Source organism: Mauremys reevesii, linkage group 3, assembly GCF_016161935.1.
Source record: "Mauremys reevesii isolate NIE-2019 linkage group 3, ASM1616193v1, whole genome shotgun sequence".
NCBI lineage: Eukaryota > Metazoa > Chordata > Testudines > Geoemydidae > Mauremys > Mauremys reevesii.
In genome coordinates this window covers 4,208,417-4,230,540 of record NC_052625.1, presented here as the reverse complement: position 1 = coordinate 4,230,540, position 22,124 = coordinate 4,208,417, and the positions used below count along the sequence as shown (strand labels likewise).

General features: G+C 48.0%; 1 protein-coding gene across 1 annotated transcript; it reads right to left on the bottom strand.

Moving 5' to 3' along the window:
- Positions 1–910: 910 nt before the first annotated feature.
- Positions 911–19,824, bottom strand: MALL (mal, T cell differentiation protein like). Its single transcript, XM_039532094.1, has 4 exons — positions 19,677–19,824; positions 3,982–4,149; positions 2,126–2,263; positions 911–1,314 (listed from the first exon to the last, which is right to left on the bottom strand). The coding sequence occupies exons 1-4, from the start codon at positions 19,782–19,784 to the stop codon at positions 1,252–1,254; spliced, it is 477 nt and encodes a 158-aa protein (XP_039388028.1). The 5' UTR covers positions 19,785–19,824; the 3' UTR covers positions 911–1,251.
- Between the last annotated feature and the right edge of the window lie 2,300 nt (positions 19,825–22,124).

The window sequence follows — 22,124 nt, the reverse complement described above, 5'->3', positions numbered from 1 at the left end:
AGCCCGGACATCTACACTGCAACGAAACAGCCCCTTAGCCCAAGCCACGGACAAGCTGCAGGTGGTCTAATTGCAGTGTAGACATACTCCAGGTGTCTTACTGAGGAGTTAGAGCTAACTGCATGGTGGGATTTACTTGCAGAACAAGAATCTCCCACCAGCAAGTAAAGTGCTTAGCCATTCATGTAGATTTCCTCCCACAATAGTGACACGCACACATCTATAGGCAGCACAAAGGCCTGCTTCTGAGATTGCTTATTAATAATACCAGTCATTAATACTCGCACACCATTTCAGTGCCTTTCCTCTGAGGATCTCAAAGCACCTAGGAACAATAATTAATGTTGTCTCACAACCCCCTGAAAAGTAGGGAATTGCCACCTGACTTATTTGCTTCCATTTACAGTTATTTCCTTTGGGCACTGTGGTTTCCTGTTAGGGGAAATTGCTGAGAAGGTAACACTGGCTGACACCTCTGGATGGAAAATTAGAGCTTCATAAAACAAGACTCTCATGTTGCTCTCTGGCCATACAGTGAAGTCCTGGCCCCATTGACATCACTGGGAGCTCGGCCATTGACATCAGGACTTCACCGCATAGGTGTAAATGGGACTGAAGTGGTGTACAGCCCTGGTGCCGGCGCTCTGCACAAGGATGGATTTCAGCACGTGGAGCAGGTGCTGGAAATGGGGCCGGCTAGTCACGGAGGTGAGGGGCGTTTCACTGCACAAGCGGCAGGAGATGTGTGAACTAGCTCAGAGGAACCGTAGTTCTAATCAGACCGGAACGACAGAGAAACCTAACGAAAAGAACAATACACAACAAAGCAGCTGTCATAAGAAAACAAAGAGACCTTTATATTTTTCAGTAAGTTAGTTCATGCAACCCCTACCACAAGCATATGTGACCATACAGCCAAAGAGCCTTTGGACATGACCAAAAGCTGAGACATTGTGATACGTGGGGAAGAGAAGATGTCGATATGCTGTGGAGGACTGCTTGAACAAGCTTTCCCCCAAACGATACTGCTTTCAGACAGAAAATACACAATACTGTATAAAAATTAAGATTTATAGATTTATAAAACAAATATCTTTTAAAATTAACATGAAGCGGTGCCAGGCTCCAAATGACCTACATTTACACTGAATTATGTTCTTAATCCTATTAAACCATTGTTTTAGGTACACAAAGTCCGGGTGTCACTGCTGCTTGTCTCAGTCAACCCGTTTCTCTCTTTGACAGCAGCCTTCATTGGTAGTAGATGCTGAAGGCATGTAAAATATACAGCAGAGCCGTGATAAAAGCAAAGAACTGAAAGGAAAAATGGAAAGAACATTACTTGGCAATGAAATTACTCTACCGATTTCAGCCTTATGTTAATCTATGTCCTTAGTGTGACCCCTCCAATGTTCTTTCTTCAGTGGATTTTATGTCCTTAAAGTGATCCTGCCAATCTATTAATGAATAAAATCTCAAACTCAAACCGTGGGAAAGCTCCAGAGCAGAGTTGACTGGAAATCAGAATTTTCTGTCTTTCCCGTCCCCCGTTATGAGGAAAAGGCACAATATCAAAATTTTTCATGGACCAAAAAGTTACAAAAAATTTCAGTTCAGAAATGTTTTTGTTTTGTATCCACTTGAGCCACCACAGTGTCTCATGGGAGTTGTAGTTCGGGTGCTTTGTGCCCTGACTTTCCTAGGGCTGGATGACATTTCCCATGGTAAACTGCGGCCACGGGATCCTATGAAACACCACTGCTGTTCGGCCAAAGGGGAGACCACGGTGCATCATGGGAGATGTAGTCTGGCCAGGGAGCCCAGTGGGGAGAATAAGGGCACGAGGCTCGCAACTACAACTCCCATCAAGCACCATGGCAGCTCAGGCAGACTCAGATTAAATGTCACTCTGACATGAAACTAAGTGGTTCAGTTCAGTTTGACAAACCAAACTGTTTCGATCCAGGATGACCTACCTGACCTGAAATATTTGGCTTTGATTTTTCCAACCAAAAAAACCTGAAAAAATTTCAGCAATGTTGAAACTTTCCCATGGAAATTACACAGGAAATAGAGGTGCCTACAAGAAACTGTGGCTAATCAATACTCTAAGCATTCAGCTTACCGAGGCAGCGACATTGATTTGATAGTAACGAGGACTATATTGTGCAAGCACTTCAGTCTCCGAGCGGATTGTTGCATTAGCTTGTAAGACCGCCGCGCTCATATAGAAAATTGCAGTGGCTCCATGATACAGACTATCCTGCAAAACAAGAGACAAAAGAGGAAGGTTTGTGATGTTGAAATACACATTCACAGTGCAGGTACCTCCTCCTCACTTACATGACAGCTGTACTTTCCAGCTCAACAGCATAGTTATGGCCCTTCAGCTGTCCAGCGTCTGCTTTTCGGTTCTACACAATTGGGAAGGATGATGCCTGCATGACTCAAAAACATCTGGAACAATTTTTCTCAAATGTTCCACAGCAACTAAATCTTCTTTGGGCTGGGACCAGGCATGTGACAGTCAAGCCCAAGAGGAAACATTTTGCACGTCACAAGCAATTTAAAAGAGTTGGTTTAGAATGAAAGTGTCTTCCCAGGCTTGCAGTGAGTGATGCTACACTATTAATAGAAGCAAAAAAAGTACATTAATGGCTCGTTAAGTTTTCACAGTTAATAATCACAAAAAGATAGGAAAAGCCCAAGTTAAGGTTCAACAGCATCATTAACTCACCTGTATATTTTATTGTATATGTTTACTAGACATCTGCTTATATGCCCTACATCATCTCGACACACTCTCAGACAATGACATTACCCTCATAGCATCCCTGTAAGGCAGGGAAGTATTGTTAGGCCAATGGACAGATGGGGAGCAGAGAGACATACACCAGCTCACCAAGGAACTCTACAGCAGAGCCAGGAATTGAACCCAGATTTCTTGATCTCGTGCCTTAATCACACCACCAACTTTCTCCTTGAGCGTAGTGTTTCAAAGGGCAATATGTTATGTAGCAGGAAACGAGAATAGAAAATGCTGCATATGTTCAATGTAGCTGAGGTGATGCTGCTGCAAGTGTAGATTCTGCATGTTCAACTTGAGGTAAGCAGAATCGATGGGGCATTGTGAGTTCCTACCCTTTCTGCTGCTCTCGTTTGGGCACAGAGGGAGGTGTTTTGCAAGACTGGCTTGGCAGAGCAGTTGCCCATCACGTTACATTGGGATGGCTCATTTCTGCAACAATGGAAGAACGAAACTCTTTTAAGCAGCAGCTTAGAATCTGCAGGCAAATGCGACCAACATTGCAAAGGCTCTGAAATCACAGAGCCCAGGCTACTGTTCTATTAGCACCACAGAGCCCCAGTTTTGTCACACCACTGTCTTCAGCTGCTTTAGCGCTAGCTCTGCTCAGAAGGACACGGCTAGAGCTTTTGTGTTATTTTCTTTTCTCCTTTCTCTCTCCCATAACTTAAAAATGACTGAAGAGGTTTTCTTCAAACTTGAAAAAAAACACCACCCCCTTTCAGCCCAAATGATAAGCTATGAGCATGTGAAAATAGATTATAATTAAAACTCTTCTGTAGCCTTAAGTACACCGGGACACCTCACATCCTGTTATTAACCAACTGGCTTTGTAGCTACAAAGGAAGTACCAAGAGGTTTGACCCAAACACCAGAGGGTTCAGGTGGCCCTGCATCTACCCTATTTTCTATATTCTAGTTGAATTGCATCAGTTTCACATGCAATGTTAAAAGAAATGTCAGAAGAACCAGTAAGAACATTGCAGAATGACCTGGGATGATTCCATCTGCAGGACCCTTTGTGTGAAAAGATCAGAAAGTGCAGAACACATGGAAAGTCAATTCTGAAGTCAACTTTCTGCTTGAGAGGTGAGACCTGAAGCTGAAAGGCAGTCACAGGAATGAGAAGAGCCACCACCGGCAGCAACACCCGGAATAAGTGAGTGTGTTCTTACCACTACTTTCCACGAGTCACTGCTTCTGTGAAATCCAAACAGGTAACACAACAGGAACATCAGGGAGAAGAAAAATGAACTCAGTGAGACGTACATAACCCATCCCTGCAGCATAGGGAAATACACTGTGGTGGCAGCTACGAGGATCCAGACCCAGCATCCAAATATCTGCCAAAAACAAACGAGAAACCCAATGAACTCCATTGAGAGAGCCAGTTTTGCTCTTGTTCATACATTGCATTTCTCATTGTCCCTAGCTTGGTTGTCTCAATATTAAGAGACAATACACCAGGCCCACCAGCTCTGCCCTCATTATTGTTAGTATGACAGCAGTGACTAGAGCCTCACTGGTGCCTAGGCCCCATGTGCTGGGTACTGTAGAGACAGCTGGTAAATTATAGTCCCTGCTCCAAAAAGCGTATAGCCTGTGAGTGCTCCTTGGGAGAGGAGTATTGGAATGTCCCCACGCAGAGGAGCCATGATAAAGCCGCACCCCGTGAGTATGGACTACATTCTTTGTTCCTGATCGCATCAAGCCCAGTAAGAGTTGACCCAACTCTTCAACCAAAACTCAAACTGAGATTTTTTTTTCCCACACAACACAGAGTTAACCTGTGGAACTCTCTGCCAGAGGATGTTGTGAAGGCCAAGACCATAACAGGGTTCAAAAAAGAACTAGATAAGTTCATGGTCTATCAATGGCTATTAGCCAGGATGGGCAGGGATGGTGTCTCTAGCCTCTGTTTGCCAGAAGCTGGGAATGGGCGACAGGGGATGGATCACTTGATGATTACCTGTTCTGTTCATTCCCTCTGGGGCACCTGGCATTGGCCACTCTCGGAAGACAAGATACTGGGCTAGATGGACCTTTGGTCTGACCCAGTATGGCCGTTCTTATGTTCTTATGGGATGTCTTCCTAAAAGATACATTCTAATTCAGCTACAAGTTATTGGACTCAATAGTGTTCACTTATATAGCAGAGCAGAATAATTCTCTCCACTGCAGGAATCACTGGTGAGATTCTCTGACATACAATATGCAGGGATCAAAGTAGATGGTCACATTGGTCCCTCCTGGCCTTAAAAAGCTGTGACTATGAAAAAGTAGACCTGATCCTTTTTCAACATCCAAATCTTGTTTGGTTAACTTTAAAATTATGACTTGCCATTTTCATGTCTCTTTTCGCTTCTAGCCAGGATCAAATGTGGATGGGCTGAAGTACCAAGGAAAAAGCACAAGAACATTGTGATCAGAAGCATCAGCAATTTCACAAGCAATCAGTTCTCCACAAGGTTTCCAGCATAATTTGGCAGAATCGAGAGGTTTGGATAAGCTCTAGCGTCTTTTGGATCTTTACCCCAGCTGGGTCCTCTGCAATTCATCATTGGTGTATGTTACTCTGTGATCCCAATTCAGCCTGTCAGATTTCTGAACTATCCTTGCCAAACTCACAATATGAATGCAAGGAATTTCTCCAGTGAAAAACAGTAGGAGATCTATAATGTCTGCTGAGCAAGAATTGGAATTGGAACAGAGTCATAAAATACCAGGCACTGGCATATACTGCAGAGCAAAAACTTGGAAAAGTTCCTTCCTATGCTACTTTTCCTGGCTGATATCATGCAGCCAGCATATCCCGGTAAGAGACTGTGGAGAGGAATTTTATTAAGGGGGAAGGGAGCAAATGCCATGTAGAAACGCGGATGAAATTCATACCAAAGTACAAATGGTATTTCCACTCCCCCACTATACGAAGTAGGATCCTGAGATTTGCAGACCTCTCTCGGATTCAGTGAAGGGGTAATAGATGAAGGGAGATAAACACAATGTACTGCAGACCTTCAATCACATCCAAGGCTGGATCTTGCTCCCGTTGAAGTCAGTAGCAGTTTTGTCAGTGATTTTGAAGGTTGCTGCAGGGAGCTACGTATGTTGGAAGAGCAGGTCATTTTTTTTAGGTGGCTCAATATGGATTTAGAGGCCTGTTGTTAGATATTCATATTTTAAAAACTTGACCAGCAAGCCTTGTTTCTTGAAAGCTAGATCTGGTTGGCCTCTGCCTTAAAGTTCAGAGTCCACTAGTCACAACCTCACAATATTTAATGCCTGACTGGAAAGTGCTTATCTCCTCCGTTATTGCGATTTATTATTTGTATTTCGGTAGTGGTTAAAAGCCCTAGTCATGGACCAGCCCCCCGATGTGCTAGGCACTGGACACACCCAGAACAAGGAGACGGTCTGTGCTCCATGGAGCTCACAGAGATGAGGACAGTGGTCCAAGAAGCTGTACAGCATAGCAAAGACTAGAATATGGCGATGACATTTGAACATGAGGGGAATTCATGTACTTCCCGGTTATGCTAAACCAGGCCATTTTCCAGCGAAATCGTTTGCACTGTGAAAGAAGGCTCTGCAAACTGAAGTCTTGTGAAATTTCTTGCAAATGCCAATTTGGAGCTGGGGAGGAAATGGGGTCTATGAAAATGGGCAAAAACTTCCTGCATTTTCACACAGGTCTGTTCCATACAGTCATGAGTTTGTCCCTTCATAGCCTTATCCTCACCCGACTGTGCAATGGGGCTCTGTAGCATGCCGGGCAGTGCTATCCCCCCTAACAATCACTATCCTACCGCCAGCTTTGGCCGCGTGGCCTTGAGGGCCAGCGCTGCTGAGAGCACGTCATTCTTTTGCCAAGCGGTGGTGGATTATGGCTTTGCTCTTTGTGAAGGATGGCTGGGATGATGGAGCCCGACTCGGCACTCCCTTCCCCACAGTGGCCGAACGGAGCCGCGAGAATAGTCAACAACAGACAACGTCATGTAGGAAACATTATTCACACCCACAAGGCTCCAGTCCCCGCCCTCAGCTGTCATTTCTTCTTCCTGCAGAGCATAAGCTGTGGGAATAAGAGGCCAGGAGCGGCTACGCCTCCCCAAACAGCTGACTCGCTGCCTTTGGAGCGCATTGCCGCCGAAAGGGTGGGTGCCCCGGCCGGGGCCCTGCCTGCCCACCCTGCTCTTCCTCTTCCTGTCCCTGTTCTGCCCACACGGGAGCCTTGCAGGAGGGGGTGAAGAGGCACGCGAGCGAGGGGTGAGCAGCCAGCCGGCTCAGCTGCCCAGCTGGTGGGCGGGGAGAGTTTGGGGGAGGGGCCAAGAGGTGTGAGTGGCGGGTGGAGAGGGAGACGAGTGGGGCTGGAGCAGGGGCGGGCCTAGGGGTGGGGCCAAGGTCTGGGCACATGCAACCTCCCCAAATGGAGGAGTCATGTGCCACACATGCTGCAGAGTATTCAACGTCCTTTCCAAGCCATCCATGCTCCTGACTCATAGACTTTAAGGTCAGAAGGGACCATTATGATCATCTAGTCCGACCTCCTGCATAACCCTGGCCACAGAATCTCACCCACCCACTCCTGTAACAATCCCCTGACCTATGTCTGAGTTACTGAAGTCCTCAAATCGTGGTTTAAAGACCTCACGCTGCAGAGAATCCTCCAGCTAGTGACCCCTGCCCCACGCTGCAGAGGAAGGCGAAAAACCTCCAGGGCCTCTGCCAATCTGCCCTGGAGAAAAATTCCTTCCCAACCCCAAATATGGCGATCAGTTAAACCCTGAGCATGTGGGCAAGACTCACCAGCCAGCACCCAGGAAAGAATTCTCTGTAGTAACTCAGATCCCACCCCATCTAACATCCCATCACAGACCACTGGGCATACTTACCTGCTGATAATCAAAGATCAGTTAATTGCCAAAATTAGGCTATCCCATCATACCATCCCCTCCATAAACTTATCAAGCTTCGTCTTGAAGCCAGATGTGTCTTTTGCCCCCACTACTTCCCTTGGGAAGCTGTTCCAGAACTTCACTCCTCTAATGGTTAGAAACCTTTGTCTAATTTCAGGTCTAAACTACAACTGAAAGTCACAAATGTCAGGGCCCATCCAGTGCCCATGGAAGTTAATGGAAAGGCTCCCACTGAGAGCAGGACTGGGCTCACACGGGATGGGAGAAGAGTGCAGTGCTCATGAGTATGTCTCCCAGGACGTGGTCTTTGATTCCTGTGCTCAGCACCCATCGTGGAGAGAGAACGGGCTTCCAGCGTTCCCTCTGGGGAGGAGACGAATGCTGCTGTTGTGAAATAGCTCTAACATTGTTCTAATCCTGGCCAGCGAGGGCGTCACACTCTGCTATGCACAGGCAGCATAGGTGGGACCATTTATTTATTTATTAGCCATGACAGGCAGTTTAGAGGGGATAATTGCACTTTTCAAGCAGTTGAAACCACTTGACCTTCATCTTTGTGCTGCACAATCCACCCCGAGGCACTGACTAACTGCTCAGAAATGCTGCGCCCGTCATATCTTACTGCTTCCCTAACACACTTTCCCTCCTGGCCGCTCTTTTTCTTCCACACCCACTTCTCCTGCGCCCTCCCACTCGGATCTCCACCCCACCCACTGCTGCACCCAACTTAACAGAGTCAAGCAGACACTTTTCATTTTTCAGTGGTGAGCAAATCAACCACTTCACAATTTGTTTACTTGTATTCAACTTTCAGGAATGCCCAACTGAATGGAGTAAGACTTGTTCTATAGACCTCTGATGACTATATTAATGAGTCTACGGGTTGATTTATGAACTCTAGATGCCAAGAGATCTTAAACCTTAATTATTCTGGAACTTTCAGATGGAAGAGGAGGGAAAAGGTCTGAATCTAGGCACACCGGGTTCCTTACTAAAGGTAAAGGTCTGGAATAAAACCTCAAGAACAGCATCAAACTGGGAGGTAGTTACCATGCATACGTGTTGGCCTTCCCTTGTACAGGCTGCAGAACAGACATTCTGTTATGTTAAGGATAAAATTAAATGTAAGAAAAGAAATAATCTGCCATCGACCCAAGCTTACCAGGTGTCACCCATCTGCCACATGGAGACCCTCGTAGGTCTAATATACTTCAAATCCTCCTGCAATGGCTGTTTCTTTTGGTCACAGGCTCACGCCTGTCAGTTCTTGGATGGACTCTCTCCGCCTAGATCAAGGCTATTATTTTTGTGTAGTTTCAAGTCCCGTGTTTGCTAAGGCCTTTGAACCAGGTCATGTCAATCTGTGGACCTCTTCCCGGGAGCTGAGAACCTCTGCAGTGAAGCACATTCCCCTCCATTATTTCTCAAGCTCGTTGTTCTCTTTCTGTCCAGGGTCGCACATGGAAAGTTGGCATTTGCCAACTTTTGAGTGCTTGGCTTTGCGACCTTCACGTTCTTGTGACATAGTGTTTGGTGGTGGTGTCTGTAATATTTCATTACAAGGGCTGGGGAGGTATTGAGCTGTGTTATACTGCTGCTACAAAAGCCACAGAGAAAGCAAAATACATCCAAAGACTTGTTACCTGCATTGTTTCAGCATTAGTGACCCTCCCTTGTCTTTACTTCCGTCAGGAAGCGTCCTTTGACTTACCCAAATCGCCAGGAATAGAGTATCTAACAAGCTCACAATTACATATAACATTTAGGAGCCAGGCGAGTTACACCAGCATCAAAGAGGTGTGAGAGATCTAGATCTCCTTATCTGGTGCACAAGCAATGAGAGACTGATCTAAGGCCCGTTGTAGTCAGTGGAAAGATTCCCATTGACTTCACTCCAGCTTTGGATTGGAGAGTCTTATAGCTTTGTGAAACTCGCACTTCCACTTCATAGAGGCTCAAGGGAGCATTTCTTTGGTTTCAGTCCACAATGGTTCTACATCAAAACATCAAAGTGAAACCCAAGTCAAAACTCCAGTCACCAGGGTGGGATCACATTGAAAGGAACCCCCTGAGCTGGCTTAGGTTCACTCAAAATGCTAACAAAACCCTAGCAAACCTTCCAGTGGGCTTGGTGTGAATCTTCAATTTCTGATCAAACTGAAAAACAGGTGAGCATCAGCACAGCTCTATCGTACTGCATGCACTTAAGGAGGGTGTCTCTGCCTGGGTGCTTCCCGAGTCGTCATTCTTTTGGGAAAACAGAAGAAAATGGCCAGGTGTGAAACAGATTGTGGGTCTCCCTGCGTAGTACCACCAGGACTGGTTACCACACTGTGCACTCACTTCCTCTGTCCCGTGTTTGCCATAGCTCTCTGGTCACCTGCCGCGTCTACTCCCCTTATCCCAGCCCGCGTTTAAAGACAAAGTAGAACAGACCTGATTTTTTGAAATGTTCTGCTACCATTAAAAGACCAATAGAAATAGGGTGAACTATGGCCTGCAAAATCAGCAGAACCCATTGAAGCAGGAAGGCAATGATGGAGCAGGGCATGTGTCAGATGTGACTCTGAAGTCAATCAACAAGGACGAAATAGGTCACAAGTGAGAGAAGAATACATGGAAGGTCACAGATGAGGTTTTTGGACAAGAAAGTGTAGTTAGTATTTGATGTGATTCAACAGGCCTTGTGTTGCAGAAGGCAGCAGAGGGAACAGCACAATGTAATGGGGTTCAGAGGGAGCTCCCTGGACAATTCATTTGAAGCAATGCCAAGGAGCCGTGTATCCAACTCCTCTTTATTAAGTGGATCAGGCATTATTAGGTTATACAGCAAAGCAACCAGAATTTCTAAGACCAAACACCTGGAAGGGGGAGCCTATGGGAGATACCAGCAGAACCACCTAGCTAGCCAGGAACCTTGTTTTACCATTGACTTCAATAGAGCCAGGAGTCCACCCTTTGTCTTGTAGTACAAGCGTTTCACAGGTAACGCTCCAGGCAGTGTTGGCGGGATAATGGTGTAAACCAGAACGTTGCCATCTCTCTCGCTCTTTGAATGTTTGCTTCTAGCAAAACCGCTCAGATCAATGACGTAAACACAATACATACTTGGCAAAGGTGTTCCCAGACTCCTCCCCTGAGCTATAAAAACGCTGCCAAGAAAAATCTGACATTGAACTTTTCACCACCACCCCTCCGCCACTGTCACGTTAGTTTGTTTACTCAGGGCTCTCCTTCCATTTCTAGCAATAAAGCCAGAAGCAACTGAAGAGAGGCACTGACCCGCCCTCATGAGCAATCAGACAGGTTTTTCAGGAGGAGAAAGAAATCCATTTCACCTTTAAAAAATATTAAATTCAGAAATCCAGTAGCTCACTGAAACTGTAGATCTAGTGCATCAAAAGCCTTATATTGATCTCAAAGCAACACAGGAGACTTTCATTAGGACCAGGGTGATGTGGGAAGGGAAATGTTGCAGGTGTCGTGTTTCTGGGATCTGACTTTGATTTCCTTCCTTTCCAGTACTGTCCCAACATACTGTGTCTGCATATTGGATCTTGGGAGGGCAACGTTTCAGCCCTTCTGATGGTGGTTTGGAGAGGCTTTGCACCTGCAGAGTTATAGGGAAGCTGATAGCACTGCTTAATACAGATACAGATAAACTTTAGAAAAACTTTCCACAGATTGTACTGTAAAGCCAGCGGAGATAGGACCTTTCGGACCCTCCATTCACAGCTGTGAGCCTAGACCCAGAGTTTAAAATAGAAAATCTCTTTTCTTAGGAGAAGATTGGCTGTTTTATCCAGGGGTTGTGGGCTGTCCATATCCCTGGCAGAGCCCTAGAGATTCCCCCATTTATTCACCCCACAGCCACAGTCTCATATCCCAGCCTTATTTTCAGAAGTGTGAACACCTGCGGCTCCCACGGTTCCCCCACTGGGATGCTGAGTGTACAAAAAGGTGTCGTGTGAGGTGAAACACACACACACACACACACACTACATGGTGTCAACCTGTCCCCTCTCTTCTTTTCAGTGTTCCCCTCCACGCTTTATCCAACCTCCCGCTTTCTCTCAGCAACTCCAGCCGCTAGCAGAGTCCTTCCGCCTTCTTCCCCAGGACAGAAGCATGCTAGCGCTGCACACCTCTGCAGCCTCCCTCGTTTTCATGCAGAAAGAACCCCCCCGCCAGCTCTCACACACACTCTCTCTGCCTCAGCAACTCATCCATTTGCTGTATCCCTAGTAGCTGTCTACGAGGGTGTGCGCGCCCTGGCTTATACCTTCTATCTCTAAGCAAAGGTGGCTTTCTAGTGGGTAGAAGCACAGGGCTGGGAGTCAAATGTGGGTTCACTTCTCAGCCCTGCCACAGACATAGCCTATCTGTGTGACCTTGGGCACATCACTTAATCTCTCTGTGCCTCAGTTCCCCATCTGTACAGTAGGGTTAACTGCACTTCCCTGCCTCCCTGGCATATTACAAACCTTCCCTCAGTAAATGCTTCTGACGTGCCATGGCTCAAAGATGCTCTAGAAGTGCAAGGTAAGATTATTATCGGTGCCAGGGCTTCATAAAGCATATGTTTCTCAACCCACACCCAGCACCTTCAAAAATGAGTTGGGTTTTCTGAGCCACAGCTTTCCTGTTGTATCATTGCCCTCCAGCGAGGGAAGGCGTTTCCGGGAGGTGTGCATAAGGAAGGAGTGTGCGTATCACTGACCTGAAGGAGGCTTGCAGGCAGGCGGTCCAGGATTTCATACCAATAAATCCTACAGTCGGTGTGTTTGCTACAATTAGCAGATCTGTGACTACAGGAGCCTGTTCCGAACTGTAGTGCTAAAGGTGCACCCGACCCTCGGGGAAGGGAAAGCGCCACAGAGAGGATGTCCAAACCACATGCCCGTCACAGAGAAGAGAGTCGGGCTGATGTACAGGGATTCACACGGTGGGTCGTGACCCCCTAGCACAGGTCAAGGGACGTCATGCAAAAATGATAAAATCCGGCAGTATCATTGCCTAATTTACATAATGACGATCAATGGATACACCACAGAAAGCCTAGAAGGATGTGTCCCTTATAGCCCACCCTCTTGCCGTACCTGGGAATCCTGGCCCGGGGCTCAGGGCAGAGTGCAGGCTGTGTGGGATGGCCCTTTAAGGCCACCATAGAGTTGTAACCCATAGGGATCCCTGGCTGGCCCCAAAAGGGAACCAACCCTGCCCTCCAAGCTCCAGCTGGCGGCAGGTCAGAATCAAGGCCCTGGAGTCTATTCTCAGGTCTGCCCTGGGGTAACACATCTGTACCTCAGCGACAGCAGTGCCGCTCTAAAATGGATCTAACCACAACTTTACCTCCGGGCTCAATTACTTGTGCCTAAGGTGCTTGGAGATCTTCAGATAAAAGGTCCCAGAGGCATGCATCAGGGTGGTACCAGTCTTTTGCAATCAGCCAGCAGGAACCGGAGAAGGAGGAAAAGAGCAATTCTTCCCTCACACCGATCCCCTTCCGTAGTGCTTGCACTGCATTGCCACCAGCCTTGCCGCTGTGGTCACTGGGAGTGCTCGGGTACCACAGTATTCGGTAGTGGTGGACACTGCACCAAGCCCCCTAACGGCAAGCGCCATCCCCGCTCCAGCTGTTAGCGCCACGTGGGCACCTCCCACCCGGGTTCGCCCAGCCCGGACACTCACATGCAGGGTGACACGCACTAAAAGGCCCTTGCTCTCAGTCCGGCAGAGTCACGCCACAAGACACGGGCAGGGTAGCTCTGGCAAAGCAGCTGTGATGAACTGTGGATACCCAAAGGGCATCAGACATTAACCAGCCTGGTCATGACCACATGGCCACAGTCACCCCATCTGCTCTGGCCCGGCCTGCTCCCCACAGGCCCTTGCTCCTCGTGTTAGCCCAATGGGTGTTTGGGGATCTTAGACCCACGTCTGTATGAGTCAAGGTTGCAGCGCTCTCCCAAGATATGCTAATCCCCCCAAAACTAAGTTAAACTGGGGTGTTTCATTTGCGAGGCCTCTCTGGGAAGTCTTCACTTTCTTGAGGTCCAGGATTAGGCCCAGGTGATCTGCCACCCTGGGGCACAATGACCCAGCCTACCTGCTGCTTCTGTCTATGGCAACGTGACATAAAAAGACACCCTGTCTCCACCACGTGTCCTGGCTTTGAAGGGTAATGTCCATTTTCTATAGATGGTTCAGTCTGAATGGGATGGAGTAGGGAGACTAAATAAAACAATCAATAATCACCTAAAGCAGCGTTCTGTTGCTTAAAATGGGTATAGTGCTGCCTAAAATATAGGCAGAGCTGGTCTTGTCTATAGTTACGGTGTCCCGACACTTTCCATTTCCCTGTGTTCCTGAGGACAATGAGGATAAAACAAAATATTGACTAGGTGCTCATGAGTGCCGCCCAGCCTGTGCACTGCATGAGGCAGGGTCCTCTGGGGAAAAACCAGCATGTGATCATGTAATTACAGACTGGATCATCATGGATACACACATGGGGCCACACTGCACAGACAACCTTAATTCTGGCATTTCCTGACTTCTGAGTCCTTGGTTTGCAGCCTTCATGGTTTTTTGTGTGCATGTCATTATATATTTAGGACCTGAGCCAACTCCCATTGGTGGCCCCGGAAAGACTCCAGTAGGAGTTGGATCAGGCCCCTAGGGCAGGGGTTCTCAAACTGGGGGTGGGGAGCACTCAGGGGGTTGTGAGGTTATTACATAGGGGGGTCATAAGCTATCAGCCTCCACCCCGAAACCCCACGTTGCCTCCAGCATTTATAATGGTGTTAAATATACACAAAAGATTGTTTGTAATTTATAAAGGGGTCGCACTCAGAGGCTTGCTGTGTGAAAGGGTCACCAGGACAAGAGTTTGAGAACCCCTGCTACAGAGTACACCCACCCTGGGTAGACAGACTCGCGCTAGTGCCGCTTGATCGAGCATGCTAAAAATAGCAGCGTGGCTGCTGCAGCACAGGCGGGCGGCGAGTCCGCCCCTGCCCAACCCACTGGCTCTGAGTGTGGGCAGCTAGCCCAAGCCACCGCCCAGGCCAAACTGTGCACACGGCTATTTTTCGCACGCTAGATCAAGCGGCACTAGTGCACGTCTGTCGAGCCCGGCTGGGAGGCTGGCGCCCAGCTGGAGTGTAGACAGACCCGTAGGTACCTAACGCTTGAAAACCGGACTAGGCTGGTAACATGCCCTGTTATCGAGAGATCCCTGCAATATCGAGGCACAACAAGCTGTCTTAAGGCAGAGCAGTGCCCAGACTGCTCTGTCTGCCAGCACTTCCCACTTTGAATCAACCGTTTTACCCTCGCCGAGTTCTGTGTTTTGCTTTCTCGGTGGCTTTTTGTAGCAGCAACTCAATAACTCCCTGGCCCTGTAGTGTAATATTACAGACACAAGCGCCCAACGCAATGTCACAAGAGCGTGAAGGTCGCAAAGCCAAGCGTTCCGTGTGCGAGCCTGGACAGCAAGAGAACACTGAGCTTGAGGACTAATGGAGGGCGGGGGGGTGCTTCACTGCAGGGGTTCTCAACCTTTTAGGGCGCAGCAACTATTTGTAAATGCTACTGGCCCGCCGCCACCCAGTACATAGGCCGGGGGGGGGGTGAGGGTTGAGTCCTGCCCCTGGGGGTGAAGGCCCAGGGGGGTTGGGTCCTCTCCTCAGGGGGGTGGGTCCTTCCAACCAGGGAGGCCAGGGGGGAGACAGGAGGGAGGGGTTGCAGAGTCCATCCCACAATCCCTGCAGCAGTGGCTCCTGTGGTTCTGGTCCTGACGGGATGGCTGAGCTCAGCTCCCCAATCCAGGTGTTGCAACCTCCAGGGTCTCAGCACTGTGTGGGTTTGACCCCATGCCCTGAATTTGGGTGAGAGACATTGCATCCTGGTGCATGGGGTCGCAGCCCCACCCACTCAGATTTGGCCCGGCCGGCCCCCATATCATCATGATGACCCCCGAGCTTGTAGTGATTGGAATGGGGGGCCGAGCCCAGCCTGCCTAGGGTGACCAGGCAGCAAATGTGAAAAATCGGGACAAGGGGTGGCGGGTAATAAGAGCCTATATAAGAAAAAGACCCAAAAATTGGGACTGTCCCTATAAAATTGGGACATCTGGTCACCCTAAGCCTGCCCCTCGGGCTCAGAGCTGCAGGAGCCCCCGCGTGACTCTTGGAAACATTCTGGCGACCCAATTTTGGGTTGGGACCCACAGTTGAGAAACCCTTCAGCCCCTGCCCCCATCTCTGCATTGATCCCTCTAGCTTCCTAGCCCCTCTGCCCCTCCAAAATCCTGTCTTCGTCATCCCCTTCTGCTCCTGCACCTCTCCCCTGGGCTTCTACCCCTGTTCCAACTCTGCTTCTATCCCCAATGCCCCCGGCCCGTCTCTCTCTCTCCCTCCAGGCCCCGCTCTGCTCATATCCGCTCTCACCACGCCTGCTCCTATCACTGCTTTCCTAGCTCCCATCCCAGCAAGACACCGTGTCCTCCTCTTCCACGGGGCCTGGTCTCCAGAGGAGGCACTGAGAGCACAGCAAGGCTGTCTCCCTGCTCTCAGTTCCAGGGCCTGGGGCCACAGCCGCCTCCAGCAGCCAGGAGGAGCATCTGTAGGGAAAGTCCTGCTCAGCTCCTCCATTCCTATGATGGTACATGCTCAGTCATCACACATAGGAGCTGGGAGGGGATGGAGCATGCTCAGGATTGCCCTGGAGTCTCCAGGAATTAATCTTTCACTAATGATGATGTCATGTGATGACATCTCCAGGAATACGTGCAACCAAAACTGGCAACTCTATACTCAGTGTCAACAGAAGCTTTGGAGAATTTAGCTGTCCAACTCTAACAAGCCTCTTCTGAGCTTTTATGAACTGCAGTGCTCAGGGGCTCATAATCTGGGCCAGCTCTGGCAGATTTTCACAGGAACGGCAATAGGCACCTCCCAGACACCAGCATGGTTCCCCCTGCCAAGTTTCAAGTCCCTGCTCCAAAGCACAGAGCTGCTAGAGCTTCCCAGGGTACACCTTTTTTTTTTAAATGGGAAAAACCACGTATTTTTCACTAGCCTCATTCTTGGGAAGGGCAGAATTCTTTTTGCTAAAACTTTCCCATAAAAATCAGTCTGAGGCAGACCCAAGCATGGAAATACTCAACCCAAATGGTTTGGAAAAGTTATAAGCAACTGAACAGGGTCTTATAGTGGAAAACGTTAGGCAACCTTAACTATAAGCATTGATACCAGCTCCACCTACATTCCCACATTTAAAGCTTGGGAAGTAGCAGTACCGTATTAGGAAGTTTTGACGTGTCACAATGACCATGTTATAGCAGCTCAAAAGCAACCATTGTGATGTGTCCATGTAGGCTCCTTTTATCGTACATAACGTGTAATATCCTCTAATATTATGCGTGTTATCGGGTATTATTCACACACCAGTTCAACCCCATTGGGCCCAGTTCACATCTCACACCATTATAAACTGGGAGAAACTCCACTGAAGTCACTGGGAGCAACATCAATTTAAAATTGTTAAGAGAGGAGACGTGAACTCATGGACTTCAGCCAACGTCACTCACTTCTGGTTTATGTCTTATGTTCCTAAAAGCTCATGCTTCAAGGTTTCATCCAGCCACCGGCAGGGGTCAGGAAGGGATTTTTTTCCCCTACTGTATTCTGGGAGAGTTTTGGGTTTTTTTAATCTCCTTCCTCTGAAGAATTGGAGTTGGCCACAGCTGGAGATGGGACCCTAGCTGGGGAGGCACTGAGGTGGCACTGCACATTCTCTCTCTCTCAGGTGCTTGCCTGGTTGGTTCTGGCTCACAGGCTCAGTATCTAAGTGATCACCATACGTGGGGTCGGGAAGGAATTTTCCCCAGGTCAGATTGGCAGCGACTTTGGAGGTTTTTGCCCTTCCTTTGCAGCATGGAGTGTGGGTCACTTGCCAGGATCATCTCACTTAAGCATTTCTCTGGCCCTGCACCTGAGTCCCTCCTGGTCTCTGCCTGTCTTACCATCTAGTGTCCTGTGAGCTGTCATAGTGTGGTCTCATTTCGGCTGCTGGGATGAGTGGGCAAGGGCTGGGTGGTGGTGGTGGCCTGTGAGATACAAGAGGTCAAGCTAGGTGAGCTGGAGGCCTTAAACACTATGACTCTATGTTACTCCTGATCTATAGCGGTGTGAGTGGAATATCAGGCCTTATACATCATGCCAATGCACAGTAAGAATGTGCGAAGGGTTGGGACTTTAGCTTCTCTCTTCCTGCGTCTCAAAAGGAGAATAACTCCTAAATATGTATACAATACAGAATGTGACATTTAAGAACTTCAGAGACAACAGCTATTGTGTGCACAGAGCACTGGCGGAAGAACATTCTTTGTCTAGAGATACCTGCTTCTCATCTCCATGAAAGGGGATCCAACCATGAGATAAATCTTAGCCACTCCCACAATATTAGGGTTGGAAGGGACCTCAGGAGGTCATCTAGTCCAACCCCTTGCTCAAAGCAGTACCAATCCCCAGATTTTTACCCCCCAGTTCCCCCAAATGGCCCCCCTCAAGGATTGAACTCACAACACTGGGTTTAGCAGGCCAATGCTCAAACCACTGAGCTATCCCTCCCCCCTGCTTGCAAATTTGGGGCAATTCAGGTCATTTAAAATAATGTTAAAAGGTGTCCAAAGTCACTAGTTCATACTAAAGAAGCATAACAGTGCCTCTGTTGAGACTGAGCAGCACAAAAGGATTTAAAATGAAAGATAACACGTGTTGCAATGAAAGGCATGTCACGATTTACCTCAGCAATGCTCAGACCGAGGTTTGCAAGCTCCAAGGGGCTCTTTAATGTATCTCCCGCAGCCCTTTGCAGCACTTGATATTAAAACACCAATTTAATTATTAGCCAGTCTAAGTCACTAACCAATCAGGAGGCTTTTACTATGTTATTAACCAATTGCAGTTGATAATATAATAATACTTGGTCAGTCATTTTGCTGTGAGAATCATATACACGCACGCACACAATATTTTCCCTGTCATACTGTTTAAATATGAATATATAGCAGTATAGTAAATGAAAATGAATTCACACTGCTGTGGCTCTTTTGGGTTATGATGGTGGCTAATTTAGACCTCAGTGGCTCAGGAGCTGAGTATCACTGATTTACATGCTATTTTAACAGTATTTTGTTCATGGTACCACAGTCAGCATTCAGTTTCAGCACAAAGCCGATGATAAAGACAAGATGCTGAAGTTTCTAATGGACGTGTCAGCTTATCTTTTCCTGTGGCTGTCTGAATATGAAGCTGCAATTAACAGATATGCCACATAATTGTTTGGGTGGGTGGTGCAGGCTCCACGTTATCCATGTAATGACTATAAACAGACCTTAATGACTGTATTGTATATCAAAGTACATCAATTGCCATATGTCAAGAAAATCCCCCACTTCATCACACCATAATCTGACTAGACATACTGGAATGCATGGCCAGGACTCTGGACTCTGGAATATTAAGAAAATCTGCCATCGCTTGTATATGACAGAAGCCGACTGCGTGACTACAACCTTTGATCCCCCAGAAAACTTCAATAGACAGAGAAATACAGCCTTGAAGAAGAAAAGACAGACATTTCTTTAACTTCCAAGATCTGACTTAATACAAAGATAAAACAACTTCTACACCATGCAAGAATGACAAGCTGTTTTCGGTGCTTTCCATTATTTTGGTTGACTCAAGCCCTGAGACAGACCATATGATTTTTAATGCAAGTAGCTGCAGAAGTAAGCGTTCCCTCCACATAGTTTTCTTCCTACCATGGTTGCTTTTTGTGCTAGTTCTGGATTCCCCCCACCATCACCACCACCACACACAACAATCTGAAATAGCCTTTAGTTTTTGCCATAGCAATCAATCAAAAATGTTCAGTATACTTACTAGCTCTGGTAGGATAAAAGCATATGGCACTGTTCTAAATATTTTTGCTCCAGATGGTATGTCAGGTTCTGTGTGGGTAACAGGTGGAGGGAGATCTTTTGACGCCATCTCTTCTCTGCTTAGACAGGTAGAGGGTCAGCTCCGCTATCCGTGGTTATCTGTGCAACACCATCGGCATGCACAGCTTAAAGTACTATCCACTGACACGCCCATCTGGATGTAATCAGTAAAACCAGTTCCAGCCCGGCAGGTCATTCCACTCCTTGCAGCCAAAAGAATCATCAGCTACTCTATGGCTAATTAAACAAAGGACTCGAGTGAGGCAAGTTCACTCCTTGCAAAGTGAATAAAAGCATGAGTGACAAAGTGGGAATGATTTGTAATATTTTGATGATTCTGATATGTGCCTCAGTTTCCTCCTACACCTTGCACAGCTAGCTGGGAGAGAACGGGAGGATTAACTCTGCTGTCAAGGCAAAATACAAGTCATAATGGGTGTGTGTCACCTAGCTGCCTGGGCCATTAAAGAAGATGCTGAAACCAACCCAGATCAACAGAGCATCCAGAATTGAGAGACAACCCAATGACTGAACAACCTACACTGAGCAGCCGGAAAACCCAGCAGATGGGACCTGTGCACTGAGCTGGAGAACCAATGGGGAAAACGCTAGGTGATGGGGACAAGGAGTGCCCTTTGGGGGGACTCCGGAGCAATCACCTAGGTGGACAAAAGGGATGAGAGAAGGAGCCAGAGAGGGAGACCATTACCTCACGGCACCAGTTTGACCAGGATAGACTGTGGCGTAACATCTGCCTCTCTGTGCCAACCCAAAGGACTTTCAGACTCTGTCGCCAGGTGACTAATAAATGGCGACCTTGTTTTGAAAAGGCTGCCTGTGGCGCTGTGAATACTCACTGAGAGAATCGTGCCCTGAAGGGGCACAGTACGAGCTTCGCACAGGACTCCCACTTGGCTGGATCCACTGCATGAAGCCGGGGAGACAGGAATCCCAGGTACCAGAGGCCACAGACCAGACCCCAGGACTCCATAACACCGTGTACTTACACACATCTAAGTCTGCACCTGGGCCCCAGGAGTTTGCTTGCAAACCAGCAATGCCACGGCAGTGTGTAATCAATGCCTACATCTTCTCCAAGGTTTTGCTGACTTTTAGAAAAGAACAATTAGAGTGGGAAATGTATTAAGAAACCCAGTCCATCACCCGGCCAGGGCAGGAACATTCCCTACAGTGCGTTATCTGCTAACTCTCAAAAGTCCCACGTTCTGGGTCTTCCACTCCTCCCACTGAGAGATTATTTCACCCAGGTCTTGCCCCTCCGACTACCCTAAAAAACAGTTCTCACCCTTTGGTGTTTCCAATCTGTTAACGCCCCCCACAGAACTGCCCTCTCCCCTGCACATTACAGTACATCTGCACTACAAATTAAGGTCTGACTGCAGCACGGGTGGGCATAGCCAGTTTAAATGTAGGTTTCAGAGTAGCAGCCGTGTTAGTCTGTATCCACAAAAAGAACAGGAGTCCTTGTGGCACCTTAGAGACTAACAAATTTATTTGAGCATAAGCTTTCGTGAGCTACAGCCCACTTCTTCGGATGCATGGAATGAAACATATAGTGAGGAGCTATATATACACATACAGAGAGCATGAAAAGGTGGGAGTTGTCTTACCAACTCTGAGAGGCCAATTAAGTAAGGAAAAAAAGTTGGCCCAGGTAGCAGTGATAACGAGGATATGGCAGCACGGATATCAGCCCAGGCTAGCTGCCCCAGGATAAGCCTGCCAGGGACCCTGGGTCCGTAGGTTGCTGGCCCATGCCAGGGGCCACACCACCACGTCTTTACTGCTCGTTACCCATGCTAGCAGGATTAAAGCTGGCACAGGTATGCCTACTTGTGTGCTACAATCACCCCATCACACCTTGATTTGCAATACAGACCTACCCTGGGCAGTGCTTACCCAACGTGTGAAACAAAACCTACATTATTGAGGTTGCAACATCATGGACTTAAAAGTTAGGAAATGCCAGAGTTAAGGGTTTCTGTGCAACTTTCAAACTCTTGCCCATCTTCTCCAACCGGTCTCTGCCCCACCCCTGGTGCCAGTGCAATCCTTTACCTAGCTAGTCCCAGTGTCCATCCTCGGCTACTCATCCCAGCCCCAGCGTCCTTGCCTAGCAAACACTAGTCCCACCTCTCCGGAAATACCGTCCCAGTCTCCCCCATTCCTGGTCTCACTTTCCTTGCCCAGACAGTGCCAATCCCCTCCACCCACTTCTGGCTCCTCATCCAATCTTCTCTCCATCCCCTCCCCCCTTGGCTTCTGCTCAAGCCCCGGTCCATGTTTCCCATCCCCCACTGGCTCTCAATCCCAATCTCTTTGCCCAGCCAGCCCCAGTTCTCCCCCCACAGCCCAGCTTCTCATCAGA